The sequence below is a fragment of the Suricata suricatta genome, chromosome 12 (assembly GCF_006229205.1).
Source record: "Suricata suricatta isolate VVHF042 chromosome 12, meerkat_22Aug2017_6uvM2_HiC, whole genome shotgun sequence".
NCBI classification, from domain to species: domain Eukaryota; kingdom Metazoa; phylum Chordata; class Mammalia; order Carnivora; family Herpestidae; genus Suricata; species Suricata suricatta.
The window spans coordinates 9368561-9380720 of NC_043711.1; the positions used below are offsets into that span (position 1 = coordinate 9368561).

Below are 12160 nucleotides of genomic sequence, written 5' to 3' on the forward strand. Positions count from 1 at the left end.
CCGCGCCCCGCCGCGGGTCGCGCCGTCGCTGCTGGAGCAGGAGGTGCGCGAGGTACAGGAGCGCGAGCGGGAGCTGCAGCGCCAGCGGCTCTGCGTCTATGGCACCGCCGAGTTCAAGGAGCCCGCGCCGAGCCTCACGGGTAAGCCACGCGCTCCCCCACTCTAGGGACTCTCCCAGGGCTTCGGCCGTCCTCACCAACTGCCCAACTCCAGTGGCCTCTCTTCTGGCAGTTAGGGTACCTCCTTGGGGCTCCCAGACTCCTGGGACCCTCCCTCTCCAACTCTCCGTTCCCTGCCCACCCCTTCAGGGCTGCCCACTCTCTGTGCTCCACCCCCTACTCGGAATGGTCGACTCCTGGATACATCTCACCTAGGCTTTTCGTGGGGGGAAGGAAGGAGGATTCTAGATGTCTTTATCGGATTCCAGGGAACCTGCCTAGGTTCTGACACTCCTGGATGCCCCCTGAGAATTGACGGGTTTCCACCTCCCCACTCTGGGTTCGCCTCCCTCCTCCTTCAGGTTGCTCCCTCCTCCAGCATGGAGGCCTCCATGGAAAGGAGGGTAAACGCCTCTGTGTGTTTAAGGGGCGCGGCCGGTCTCCTTGGTCCTGGCCGCCTCCAGCTGGTGACAGGAGGGGCAACCCCGGCTGAGTGCCCCTTCCCCCGCAGCGAGCAGGGGCGACGGAAAGCTGGCGGTGATCTGGCCTCCCCGCAGGAAGGCATCGGAGAACGGCTTGGAGCAGGTGGGCGCCCCCTTTCCCCTCTTGCCTCCAGCGCCAGTCGCTCTTCCGTCCCCTGCCCTCCCGGGGCGCCAGAATGCTGGGCCACGGGAAGTGCACTTCCGCGCCCTCTGGGAAGTTACTCTGGGCTAAGACACAAAGTTCTGGGCAGGCCCGGGGGTGACGATGCTGCGGTAGTCCCGGGGCCCAAACCGCCCCACCCTGTGCTTGAGTGTCACTCCCACGGTGCCCGGGTCTCTGAGGTCGGCCCTCCATCTGGTCTCCTCTCCCCAGGAGGAGCGGAAGCCTTGAGGTTGCAGCAGCATGGGACACCCCGCCAGAGGTAACACGCGCATCAGAGGAAAGCGGTTGGGGCGCCAAGGAGTGCCTCCCAATCCGGGGAAGGCCTGGAGAGGGCCAGCAGTCTGCTCCAGGGAAGATGAAATCAACCAGCCCCTCCCTGAACCTGACTTTGTGAAACTGACCAGTCTTTTCTCTAAAACCATTAGCCCCCGTTGGGAAACACCACCACTCTCAATCCTGCCGGTGAAACTCTCCAGCCTTTCTCCACCTAATTGCAAACCAAACTGGCCTCTGCCTCCGCCTTTACGGTTCGAGTGAACTACCTCGGCTACCCTCCCTCGCCAATAAAGCCCCTTCTTTCTGGGCCTTCCCAGGCTGTTTTCTCCGGGTCCTCTTCGTCTGGGCTGGGGCGGGAGCGCGTGTGGCGGAGGAAGGCCTAGAGAAAACCACTGGAGGTGCCGGCCAGAATTTGGAATGTGCCCTTTATCGGCCAGTTCTGGGGTTGCTGGTCTCCCTCCGGCCCTGCCGGCTCCTGGTGCCCCCTGGCGGCACGGGCGCGAACTGCGGTCTTCGGACAAACTAGCTCATGCCCTCCCTTTTTCCAGATTTCGTCAACGTTTATTGTGTCAGTGCCAATGGTATGCCCGGGAGCTGGGCGCTGGCTAGACAGAGGTGATAAAAGGTCGTTCCCGCCCTGGGGACATAAGCAAAGCCTACCAAAAAAAAAAAAAAAAGATGGTGGTGGTGGTGAGGGTACAAACTTCTTGGCAGGGCATACAAAACCATTTATAATCTGTCTGGCTATTGCAAACCTCACATGTCTGTACACCCCAGACAGATATTAAGCAGAGAAACGAGGTACGCTGGGAAATGCCTGTTTCAACGGGCAGGTAAGTGTTCCTCCATAGGAGCAGTGATTTCCAAAAGCAAGGGGGAAACCTAGCCTTTAAGAGAGAAATCTAGGGGTGCCTAAGTGGCTCAGTCGGTTGAGCATCCGCTGCTTGATTTCAGCTCAGGTCATGATCTCAGGATCGTGGAACCAAGGCCTCCTTCCCCTCCCCCGCCCCCCTTGGGCTCTTTGGTGAGCATGGATCCTGCTTAAGATTCTCTCTCTCTTTCTGCCCATCTTCCTGATTTGCATGCTCTCTCTTTAAAAAAAAAAAAAAAGGGTGACTGGGTGGTAGTTAAGCATCCGACCCTTGGTTTTGGCTCAGGTTATGATCTCACAGTTCGTGAGATTGAGCCTCACATCAGGCTCTGCGCTGGCCTCTTTCTTCTCCTCCCCCACTCATGCGGTCTCTGAGTTTCTCAAAATAAATAAACTTAAAAATAAAAAAAATTTTAATGTTTGAGAGAGAGCACAAGCTAGGAGGGACAGAGAGAGAGGGAGACGCATAATCTAAAGCAGGCTCCAGGCTCTGAGCTGTCCTCACAAAGCTGATGTGGGCCTTGAATTTGTGAATGGCGAGATCATGACCTGAGCTGAAGTTAGTTGCTCAACTGACTGAGCCACCCAGGTGCCCCTAAATAAACTTAAAAAAGGTTTTATTTATTTTTGAGAGAGACAGAGGGTAAGCAGGGGAGGGGTAGAGAGGGGAACAGAGGATCTGAAATGGGCTCTGTGCTGACAGCAGACAGCCTGATGCGGGGCTCGAACTCACAAACTGAGATCATGACCCAAGCTGAAGTTGGACACTTAACCAACTGAGCCACTCAGGTACCCCTAAATAAGTAAGCTTAAAAAAAAAAAAGAAAGAAAAAGAAATCTATGGAACTTTAAATGTGACTACTTAGAAACTTTTTTTTTTAATTTTTTAAATGTTTTATTTATGATACAGAGAGAGACAGAGCATGAGAGGGGGAGGGTCAGAGAGAGGAGACACAGAACCAGAAGCAGGCTCTAGGCTCTGAGCTAGCTGTCAGCACAGAGCCCGATGCGGGGCTCGAACCCACGAACGTGAGATCTGACCTGAGCTGAAGTCGGAGGCTTAACTGACTGAGCCACCCAGGTGCCCCTTAGAAACATTTTTAAATGGGGGTGTGGGGCACAGGAATGGCAAGAAGGAGCCTGTAACCAGCCCTCCTGAACTTCTCTTCTGAGCCAAGGGGCTCAAGGGCCCTCCCCTCTGATGGGTTTCAAGAGTTTGTGGACACCTTAAGCTTAAAAAGTGTATCTTTGCAGTTACATTCTGTGGTTTTGGGGGCATCAGCTTCTTAGCCATGCACAGAGACCCAGAAAAGACCCAGGAATGATTTAGAATCATTGTTTAACCTCTTGGATTTGTCCAATTCTGTATGCCCTGGGTCCAGCGACAGACTTGATTCTACATAGGACAAGAAGGTAATGAAGAACGAAAGGATGCTCACACAGTTAATTGCACCCCAAGAAGGAACCACCCACGGATCCCATGTCACCACAGGGAGCACATGCTTGATTGTGACTCTGAAAGGTCTGGAGAGCCAGTGCTGCCAAGGTGGGAGATGGAAACACCCAGAACTCATTAAAAAAACTTTTTTTTAAAGTTTACTTGTTTATTACAAAGGGGGGGGGGCAGAGAGAGAATCCCAAGCAGGCGCCTCACTGTCAGTGAAGAGCTGGACATGGAGCTGGAAGTCACGAACTGCAGGATCATGACCTGAGCCGAAAGCAAGAGTCACGTGTTCAACCCACTGAGCCACCCGGCTCTGTACTTTTTACAGGTGCAGCCAAGTTTGAGGACCATCATGACGATGTAGGCTAGCAGTTCTCAAAGTGTAGTGCCTGGACCCGCAGCAGCGGGGTGGCTTGGGATCTTGTCACAAACACACATTCTTGGGCCCCAGCCCAGGCTTAAAAACCAAACCTGCCACGTGATTCCACACTGAAGTTGGAGAATTGTGCAAATACATGGTTCATGAGGGACAGGATCCAGGAAATCAAGCCTGTTTCTTTCCTCTCCCAGGTCTGCCACCTCGCACCAGAAAACTTCAGTCTTTTTTTTTTTCTTTATGTTTATTATTTTGAGAGAGACTGAGCGAGCTTGAATGGGGAGTGCAGAGAGAGAGGGAGACAGAATCGGAAGCAGGTTCCAGGCTCCGAGCTGTCAGCACAGAGCCCAACGCAGGGCTCGAACTCAGGGACTGAGAGATGATGACCTGAGCCCAAGTTGGATGCTTAACCAAGTGAGCCACCCAGGCACCCCCAGAAACCTTTAGTCTTAAGTGGCCTGTGGATTTGTCTTAAAGGGAACAGTCTAAAGCTATGTGTGGCTGGTCTGAATTGAAATATGCTGTATGAAATACATACCAGATTTCAAAAACTTAATACCCCCCCAAAGGGAAATATCTCATTAATAATTTCTTGCATTGATTAGATGTTGAAATAATATTTTGGGTATGTTGGGTTAAATAAAAATATCACTATAATTAATCTGACCTTATTTTCTTTAACCTCATTTAAAATTTTTATTATTATTGAGAGAGCGAGCAAGCGAGCAGGGGAAGAGCAGAGAGAGAGGGAGACAGAATGCCAACCAGGGCCCGATGAGGGGCTCAAATTCAAAGGTCAGATGATGACCTGAGCGAAGAGTCCGACACTTAACAGACTGAGCCACCCAGGTGTCTTTTTACCTCATTTTCCAAATGTGGTTACTAGAAAGTTTGAAATTACACATGATGTGCATTTGTGGCTCAATTTAAACTTCTCTTGAACTAAGCTAGAGTCTTTTTAAAAAATTTTTTTATGGTTTTTATTTATTTTTGAGAGACAGAGACAGTGCAAGCAGGGGAGGGTTAGCGAGAGAGGGAGACACAGAATCTGAAGCAGGTTCCAGGCTCTGAGCTAGCTGTCAGCATAGAGCCCAACGCGGTGCTCACCCACGAACCGTGAGATCATGCCCTGCCTGAGCCGAAGCCGGCCGCTTAACCGACTGAGCCATTCAGGCGCCCCGAACTAAGCTAGAGTCTTAACAGTGTATGTGTGTAACTCACAAAGACTAACTTAAATCAGTATTAGGCAGCTTCAGAATCCCCTTGAACTCATTCAGACCAAAAAAAAATCCTTGATGAGGTCAGAAATTGCCACCAGAAGCCGTCTCCCCCACCCCCACCCCAAAAGATAAAAGATTTTGGCGTCCAATCCTGATTTATTTTACCTCTCACGTCCGTCTTTGTCATCTGAAACTGGTGCTTACAATACTATGTGCCTTTGTGCCTGGGAGTTTTAGGTAAGGGACTGCTTTGCTCAAAAGCATAAACGCTAGGACTCTTCTGACTCCAAAAATGTTACAAGGAATGAAAAGGCAGCCCTTACAGGGGGTAACTGGCAGATGAGTCGCACCTGGGTCAGGAAGGGCAACCTCTTCGCATGGGACCAGCGGTAATCGGAGAGACCCGGTTCGGGACGGAGCTCCGCCACTCGCGCGCTGTAGCTTTCGAATAGGTGAGTTCGTCTTTCTCAACATGGGACTCCTTGCCAGTCCAAGGTTGGAGTGGAGCTTAGAGATCCCAAGTTGGAGTTCCTCATGGCTTTGCCATCCCGCGCGTGCCCCAGACACCCTGCGAAGTAAGATGACCTGCCCACTCCATGACCCAAAAGCTGGAAGAGGAAGATTTGACTCTGGCCTTTAGGAAACTGATCACGGGCCCTTTGCTGGTGCACATCGGGAAATAGTGTCTTTTCGGTAAAAAAGAAGTCACTTCCGGGTCAAAATATAAGAGTGGGCGTGGCCCCAGGGTCCCTTCCCCATTGGGCGTTGAATTTCCCGGCTACCCAAAACTTGAGGTTTTTTGGGTTCCGGTTGTTGACAGGCACGGCTTACTTCCCTTTTAGCTTCATGCCCGCCTCTGCGCATGCTCTGAGAGCTGTTCCGCCAGTTAGGGGACTTTGGTTTTGTTTCAAAGACTACATTTCCCAGAAGGGCGCGCAGGTGGGCGGGGCTTCCTCGCCCCAAGGGGTGGGGCGCGGCGCTCCGAGCGTACGCGGAGCCTGTGACCGCTTTCTTTTCTTTTATTTAACGCAAAACTGGTGTGTCCACACGCCGGGCTCCGCGGCCGGGTCGGACCCGGTGCGAAAGGGCCAGCTTGGCCTGGCCCCTGGGAAGGCGAGGCCGAGGTGCACGAGGAGAACGAGTGAGCCCCTCCCCTGCTCCCTCTCCTGGAGTTTGGAACTGTCAAGCTCCAGCTCCCACTCTCTCTTCAGGTTCAAGACCCCTGCGCGGTCCATGCCGCGGGCCCGGCCACGCTCGGGGGCCGGGCCGGGCCTCCCTGGCACGTGAGGATCTGCACCAGCAGGTCGGTGGCCAGCGTGTGCGAGGGCTCCTCGAAGCCGATGGTCAGCAGCTGCTGGTAGTCCCCCGGCGGCTGCGGGCACAAAATCCTGGGGGCCGGGACAGACAGGCCTAGACGTGAGCGCCCCCTGCTTCTCGGGAGCCCCTCCCCCTGGAATGAGAGACTGTGGCTGAAAGAGGCTTTGTTTCAGCTGGGGGTGGGAAAAACCCTGGGGGTGGGGGTAGGGGTGTAAGTGGTTTCCTTGTTGATGAGACGCCTAGAGCGTAATGGCTCTGGGAGGCTGAACAACTCCAGTCCTGACCTGGCCTATCACCCAGCTAGCCTAAGCTGTGTGTCCTTGGTCAGGTAACTTAACCTTTCTGAGCACCTGTTTCCTTCTTTGTAGAATGGGGCCTGTAATAGAAACCTCAATGGGCTGTTACACAAGTCTGCATAAAGCACTTTTCAGGGCACAATAAAATGCTATCCTTATTACCAAGGGAAACAATGTTGGGGGAAGTGGATGGTCTTGGGTGCGGTTCTGCCTCTCCCTCCAGGGCCCAAGCCCACCGTGCCATCGTCCTAGTTCCTACCATGAATAAAGGTCATCCTCAGCTGGTCCCAGCGGCACCCATCGGCCAATGGACCACAGCTTCTGGATCTGGGGGAACGAATTGGCAGGACTCTTGCCTGTGTCTTCCCAGGTATCCCGGTAGCACAGGAAGTAGCTGGGAGGGGAGGAGGGTATCAGTTAAGAATGAGCAGTTTCCTCGGTGCTTGGGTTCAGGGCTTTGAATGGGGGCGGGAGGGGAGGTGGAAACTCATCAGAATTTGCCCTCAAGTTCTCAGGTAGGGCTGTGCGGCTCCACATGGAGGCCTTTTCTCCTTGCCAGCCTAGTTTTAAGATGAGGACTTTTATTTTAATGGGAGGGTAAATTTTTTTTAAAAGGTGGGGATGGCCTTTCAAAGATCTTTGGTTTCCTGCCCGGCTTTCCTTGCTTTGGTGGTGGCGGTGGCTCAGAGGCCCACACCGGCACTCTCCCACACGGAGACGGGAGGACTTTGATTCTGTCAGGGGACTCACTAATCCACGTGGGAATCTTGCCCCCTGCCACTGGGCTCTGGGGTGGTTTCCAGATTCCAGCGCATCTTCTTATAGAGATATCGGGGGAAGCGGCCGGCGGTGTAGGCGGCTGGGGCGCAGTATCTGAAGATGGACACCTCGTGGGAAGGGCTGATGGAGAACCTCCCGCAGAAGAAAGAGGAGATGCTGGCAGGAGACAGAGCCCTGGGAAATGAGGCTGGACTCTGGACTCCACCCTCTCCCCTCCCCCATTCTGGTCTCCAACCCTTGTATTACCTTAGGGGGTCAGTCTCTTCCAGGTCCACAAACCCAAAGGAGGCATACATGAGGACCAGCTGTTCCAGGCGTAGGGTCAGCTGTTGGGAGATCTCTAACAGCTGCATGGAAGAGGGGGCATAATGAGATTAGCGGGCCTGCCTGGATGGCTCTCCCTCCCCACCATCTCCAAACCCCGCTCCCCCCCCACAGGGATAGAGGTATAGGGTCTAGGAAACCTCTCCACGCACCCCCTTTCGGACCAGCTCCTGCAGGGCTCCATAGATGGGGGGTACACTCCGCGCAGCTGCCTCCAGGTAGAGAAAGTAGGGCTCACACATCTGTAGGAAGGTGGGCATGGCCTTTGCCAGCTGTTCCTTCTGCACTCGGTCCCTGCTAAAGGGAGAAAGGGGCCTCTGCCTGGGGTCCCTCCTTCCCCATTGCCCAGTCACTGCCAGCCGGTATTCCTGGCCTGTGATCAAACCCCCCCGTGCTAGGTATCTTCCAGGACCATCTGCATCAAAACCATTTGGAACACTTGAATTCTACAACTGACTTTCACTCAAAATTTCCTGTAGGGCGGAGCCCAGAAATCTAGGGTTTAAACAGCCATCGGGAGGATTCCAATGGATACTGAAATGGGAGAATGACAGTCTCAAACACCCCCCCCCTCGCCCCGGAGTTGGGAATCACATCCTTTCGGGTCCTACACTGGTAGACAGAGGGCCAAATCTAGCACAGATTAGGTTTTGTTTAGCCTGCCCAGGGTTCAAAACGTAAGCCAACAATTAGAAACGAAGAGAAACCTCCCTGCGAACGGGTAACCGCTGGGGGCCACGTAATAGCAGGCCCTCCCTTAACCCCAGATTTCTACACAGCCCTCACCACTCTTCGAAATTGGATGCCCTATCAACTAGCTTCATTTACGGTCTCTGGCTCCTAAGGCTTTCGAGAGTTTGCGAACCTAGCGCGCGTTGGCTGTCCTGTTAGTCTCCGCAGCCTCCTTCCCAGGGACCGAGGACCCCACCCAGCATCACCTGTAAAGTAAGTAGCTCTGGAAATCATCTGCCTTCTTGAGCAGGTAGCGGAGCTGTTCGGTGATGGGGCTGAACATGGTGTCCAAGGGTAGGCGAGAAGGGGCGAGCCCTGGGCCCGGGGCCAGAGGCTCTGGGGAAGGAGTAGCGGTGGAGGCCTCGGGGAGCTGCCCCTGGACGTCCACCGGTTCTGCCTCGGGTGAGTCCCCAGGTGCGCCAGGGGACGCCAACCAGGAGGGGTCTCCGCAGGGCTGTGCCCCAGGCTCCAAGTCTTCCGGGGGCGGTGTTTCCCCAGGGCGCGGGGGCAGCGGCTCCACGAACCACTGCTCGGTAGCCATCGTGGGGCCGCAGGAGGGGAACGCTGCTCTTTAAGCCTCCGCCGCTCTCGTTGGCCGCGGGTTTGACTCCGCCCCGGGAACCTCGGACTTGCCCGGACCGAGCGCGGCCCCCTCCAACTCGCCCCTGCCTCGACCACTCGGTCGGCGCGGCGCCGCGCGGAGGGAGTTCGCCTCGTTTGAATTTCAACACGCGGGAGGGGCGCGCCGCTCCGGTCCGCGGTGCGCGCCCGCGGGGCCCCGCGCACAGACGCGCGGTCCCGGAACCTGGTTGGGGGGACGCGTCCACGAAAGGCGACCTGAGGCGGTCCATGGTGCGGCCATGGTGTGGCTGGGGGGGCCTGCGCCCTTCTTTCTCCCAAGCGGTTTCCCGGGGAAGAGGGAGGGGTCTTTACTGAGCGTCGAAACCGGGGCGCAGGTACATAAAGGAAGTCCCGGCCTCGAGAAGTCTGACTCTGGCCCCAGAATCTGTATATCAAAAAACAAAAAACTCTAATGGAGTTGAGAAACTGCCTTAGAACTTAGTGGGGATTGTGATGGCAGTGGCTGTTTTCTACTGAGAACACTCCCGAAAACCTTCACTTGGAAAAATGTGCCTGCCCCGTGATCTCACCATTCCTTCTGTTCCTCTTGCTGGTGAGGACCGTGAAGCCTGGAGACGCTACCGTGGGCCCCAGACCCCCGCCCCCAGTAGTTACAGACTGGATTCTTGGTGACGTGCAAAGGCTGACTACATAGGGCTATAAAGCCAACTACGTTAATTACACTTAAAAAGACTCTGGGTAAAGAACCCAGACAGGTGTCTGACCCCACCCAGTGTGACCCTGAGCAAGCTCCTTTGGATGCTGAGCCAGTTGCCTCTTCTGGAAAGTGGGGTTTTATGAGCTCTCTGCCTCCTTGGGCTGGGGAGAGAGCAACCGAGAAAATGCTCATAAAGCCTAGTTAACTGCTGGTCCCTCAACAAGTTTTTGAGCACCTACTGTGTGTGCCTGGGCACTGTTCTGAGCATGGGGACAGACCCAAACAAATATTCCTGATCTCCTGGAGCACTTCTCGCTGGCTGTGAGGCAGCCTCATGCACTACCGTCTTCTTCAGCAATTCTTAGCCTAGACTCTCCCAGGGGGCCTGAGTGCGCTGCGTGTCCCTCCCCCATTCCATTCATGAAATGAACTCCTGGTGGTTTTTTTTTTAAAACTTTATTTAAAAAACCTTCGGTGCAATATTAAAAAGCAATACAGCCAGCTGGAGCGACAACCAACAGAAAGAAAGGAGAGGGTTAGGGAAGACCCAGGGACCCCACCCCAGCTATCCCCAGGTGCAGTCCGGGATGGGGCGTGGGTGGTGGGGAGAGAGGAAAGGCCACCCACCAAAATGAACAGGCAGAAAGAAACATTTATATAGGAGACATCTGGCTGAACTGAAGAGGACCTAGGGGAGATGGGAAGCCTCCATTTTTTTTCCCCCAAAAATGTTCTAGACTGGGGTGGGGGTGGGGGGGAAGGTTGGCTTCCTGGGGTGAAATGAGCAGGTCCTGTCTCACCCCACAGTCCTCTATCAAGGAGTACAGGATGTGCTGGGGGCCAAACGGATGTATGTTGGGGAAACACAGGGAAGAGATGAGTAGTGAGGAATCCCCCCTCACTGCAATCTGTTATGAGGGCTGAGAGCACACCCCCATCCAGCTCCTGGACTCGGGGGGCTCGGGTGAGATGGGGGCTGGAATGGGTTGGGGCAGGGGGGAGGCTGGGTGCTCAGCCTAGAAAGCCATCGGGGTCCTCATCCTCAAAGTGGCCTTGCTGCAGCACCTTGATGTGGTGCTCGTAGATTTTCAGGGCTGGGCCCAGGCGGATGGACAGGCCAGTCAGCACATCTGTACGTTGCATGAGCAGCAAAGACTTTCCATCGATTTCCTGGGTGGGACAGACAGATAGCAGAGTCACAGCAGGCCCCCCTCCCCGCCCTGAGGCCCTGGGATCCAGTGGGTACACGGAGGGCTGGGAATTCACCTGCTCCTGGAAAGCTGTTGCCTGCTCAGGGAAGCCTGCCTCCGTGAAGTACTCGACCACGTCCATTACCGTCCACTCCACAGGGTCAGCCGGCTTCTCTTTGCGCCCAGAACTGTGGCGGAACGGGGGCAGGAGGGTGGGAGTGAGCAGCGACACTCCTCTGGTTCTATCACACACACTGGTTCTATCACACACACGTAGGCAACACCCCCATGGCCCAACTTACGGACAGCCGAAGGGGGTCCCATCAGCCCCGGGGAGGGCTGGTTTTCCTGGGGGCAAAGGCACAGGGGATGGGGAGTCTGGCCCCGTGGTAGCAGAGGCTGGGAAAGAAAAAGCATTTGCCTGTGGCTTTGTCGTGGGGCTCAGTTCCTCCCCGTCAGGCAACCTTCCCCAACTCAGAGATTCCTTACCTGATCCCCCTTCCTTATTCATGGCTGCCATAGAGAACACTTGGCGGGTACCGCTGCCTGGTGCTGGCCCCCGGCCTTCATCCTGGCCCTGGTGGGGTCCACAGGGTGTCCACTCCTTGACCCTCTCCTTGGCACTCTGAGGGCCTCGCTCGCCATTAAGCTGGTGGTGCTGGGCACCTGCTGGACGGTCACCCTCGGGCACCTCCGAGCCCTCGGACACATCGTCTTCATCATCATCATCTTCATCATCTTCTTCCTCCTCTTCCTTCTCAAGCACTCGCTCTTCTCCACCTCTCTGGGGCCAGGAAGAGAGGCAGGAAAGGTTAGCAGGTGTTCTGGCCCTCCGCCCAGTCCCTGTGATCCAGGACCGAGTGGCGTGCTTCCCACCCACCTTTCATACCAACACGGACTAACTTTTACGCATTCAGTCCGTGCCAGGCTCTGTGTTAATAAAGCCCTTAGTAGCCAAATCTCACTAAACTCGCTCAACAACCTCAAGGGGTCGCTACTGCTATTAAGTCGCGTTTTACAAGCAGAGGAAACTGAGGCTCGGAAAGATTAAGTCACTTGCCAAGGTCACCACGCGCCGAACCCGCAGGGAAGACGCGAAAAGCCAAGACCGTCCGCCACCTGGTTCCTCCCGGGACTCGGGCCCCGCCACCAACTTCGCCCGCACCTGCCTACAGCGCAGCACTCCCCCACCCCCCTTCCCCGGCGCGCTCACCTTGCTCCGCGACGCGCGGGCGCTGGCGGCCGGCGGCGC

At 55.2% G+C, this 12160-nt stretch overlaps 3 protein-coding genes and 1 long non-coding RNA gene across 6 annotated transcripts in view; 2 read left to right on the forward strand and 2 right to left on the reverse strand.

Moving 5' to 3' along the window:
* The window catches only part of MISP3 (MISP family member 3), a 2232-nt gene extending 832 nt beyond the window's left edge, over positions 1-1400 (forward strand). Inside the window, exons 2-4 of the mRNA XM_029917807.1 lie at positions 7-140; positions 670-743; positions 1014-1400. Of these exons, the coding sequence (XP_029773667.1) occupies positions 7-140; positions 670-743; positions 1014-1031 (226 nt within the window). The 3' untranslated portion in view covers positions 1032-1400. The remainder of the gene's footprint in view (positions 1-6; positions 141-669; positions 744-1013) is intronic.
* Positions 1401-1728: 328 nt separating this feature from the next.
* LOC115275158 lies at positions 1729-3544 on the forward strand. Its single transcript, XR_003901411.1, has 2 exons — positions 1729-1912; positions 3333-3544. It is a non-coding gene; the product is annotated as an uncharacterized LOC115275158 (long non-coding RNA).
* A 2449-nt stretch (positions 3545-5993) lies between these two features.
* C12H19orf67 (chromosome 12 C19orf67 homolog) lies at positions 5994-9125 on the reverse strand. Of its 3 annotated transcripts, none has more exons than XM_029918779.1 (6): positions 8646-9125; positions 7860-8001; positions 7630-7730; positions 7354-7539; positions 6863-6997; positions 5994-6378 (listed from the first exon to the last, which is right to left on the reverse strand). In XM_029918779.1, exons 1-6 carry the CDS (start codon positions 8978-8980, stop codon positions 6204-6206), a joined length of 1074 nt encoding a protein of 357 aa, XP_029774639.1. In that variant the 5' UTR covers positions 8981-9125; the 3' UTR covers positions 5994-6203. The 3 variants fall into 3 exon arrangements, with proteins under 3 accessions (XP_029774639.1, XP_029774638.1, XP_029774640.1); XM_029918778.1 differs by having other exon boundaries at positions 7860-8004; XM_029918780.1 differs by having other exon boundaries at positions 6352-6440; positions 7860-8004.
* Positions 9126-10158: 1033 nt separating this feature from the next.
* Positions 10159-11801, reverse strand: SAMD1 (sterile alpha motif domain containing 1). Its single transcript, XM_029918783.1, has 4 exons — positions 11398-11801; positions 11211-11307; positions 10985-11096; positions 10159-10888 (listed from the first exon to the last, which is right to left on the reverse strand). The coding sequence occupies exons 1-4, from the start codon at positions 11426-11428 to the stop codon at positions 10730-10732; spliced, it is 399 nt and encodes a 132-aa protein (XP_029774643.1). The 5' UTR covers positions 11429-11801; the 3' UTR covers positions 10159-10729.
* Positions 11802-12160: the final 359 nt, after the last annotated feature.

What these genes read in the sequence shown, in the direction of transcription:
- SAMD1 (XM_029918783.1), bottom strand. Translation starts at nt 11,428, where the DNA reads ATGGCAGCCATGAATAAGGAAGGGGGATCAG. An exon ending in GAATAAGGAAGGGGGATCAG is followed by an intron (nt 11,308 to 11,397) that starts GTAAGGAATCTC and finishes TTTCTTTCCCAG; the next exon opens with CCTCTGCTACCACGGGGCCA. An exon ending in GGGACCCCCTTCGGCTGTCC is followed by an intron (nt 11,097 to 11,210) that starts GTAAGTTGGGCC and finishes GTTCCGCCACAG; the next exon opens with TTCTGGGCGCAAAGAGAAGC.
- C12H19orf67 (XM_029918778.1), bottom strand. Translation starts at nt 8,980, where the DNA reads ATGGCTACCGAGCAGTGGTTCGTGGAGCCGCTGCCCCCGCGCCCTGGG. An exon ending in CAGAGCTACTTACTTTACAG is followed by an intron (nt 8,005 to 8,645) that starts GTGATGCTGGGT and finishes TTCTCCCTTTAG; the next exon opens with CAGGGACCGAGTGCAGAAGG. An exon ending in CAAGATTCCCACGTGGATTA is followed by an intron (nt 6,998 to 7,353) that starts GTGAGTCCCCTG and finishes CTCCCCTCCCAG; the next exon opens with CTACTTCCTGTGCTACCGGG.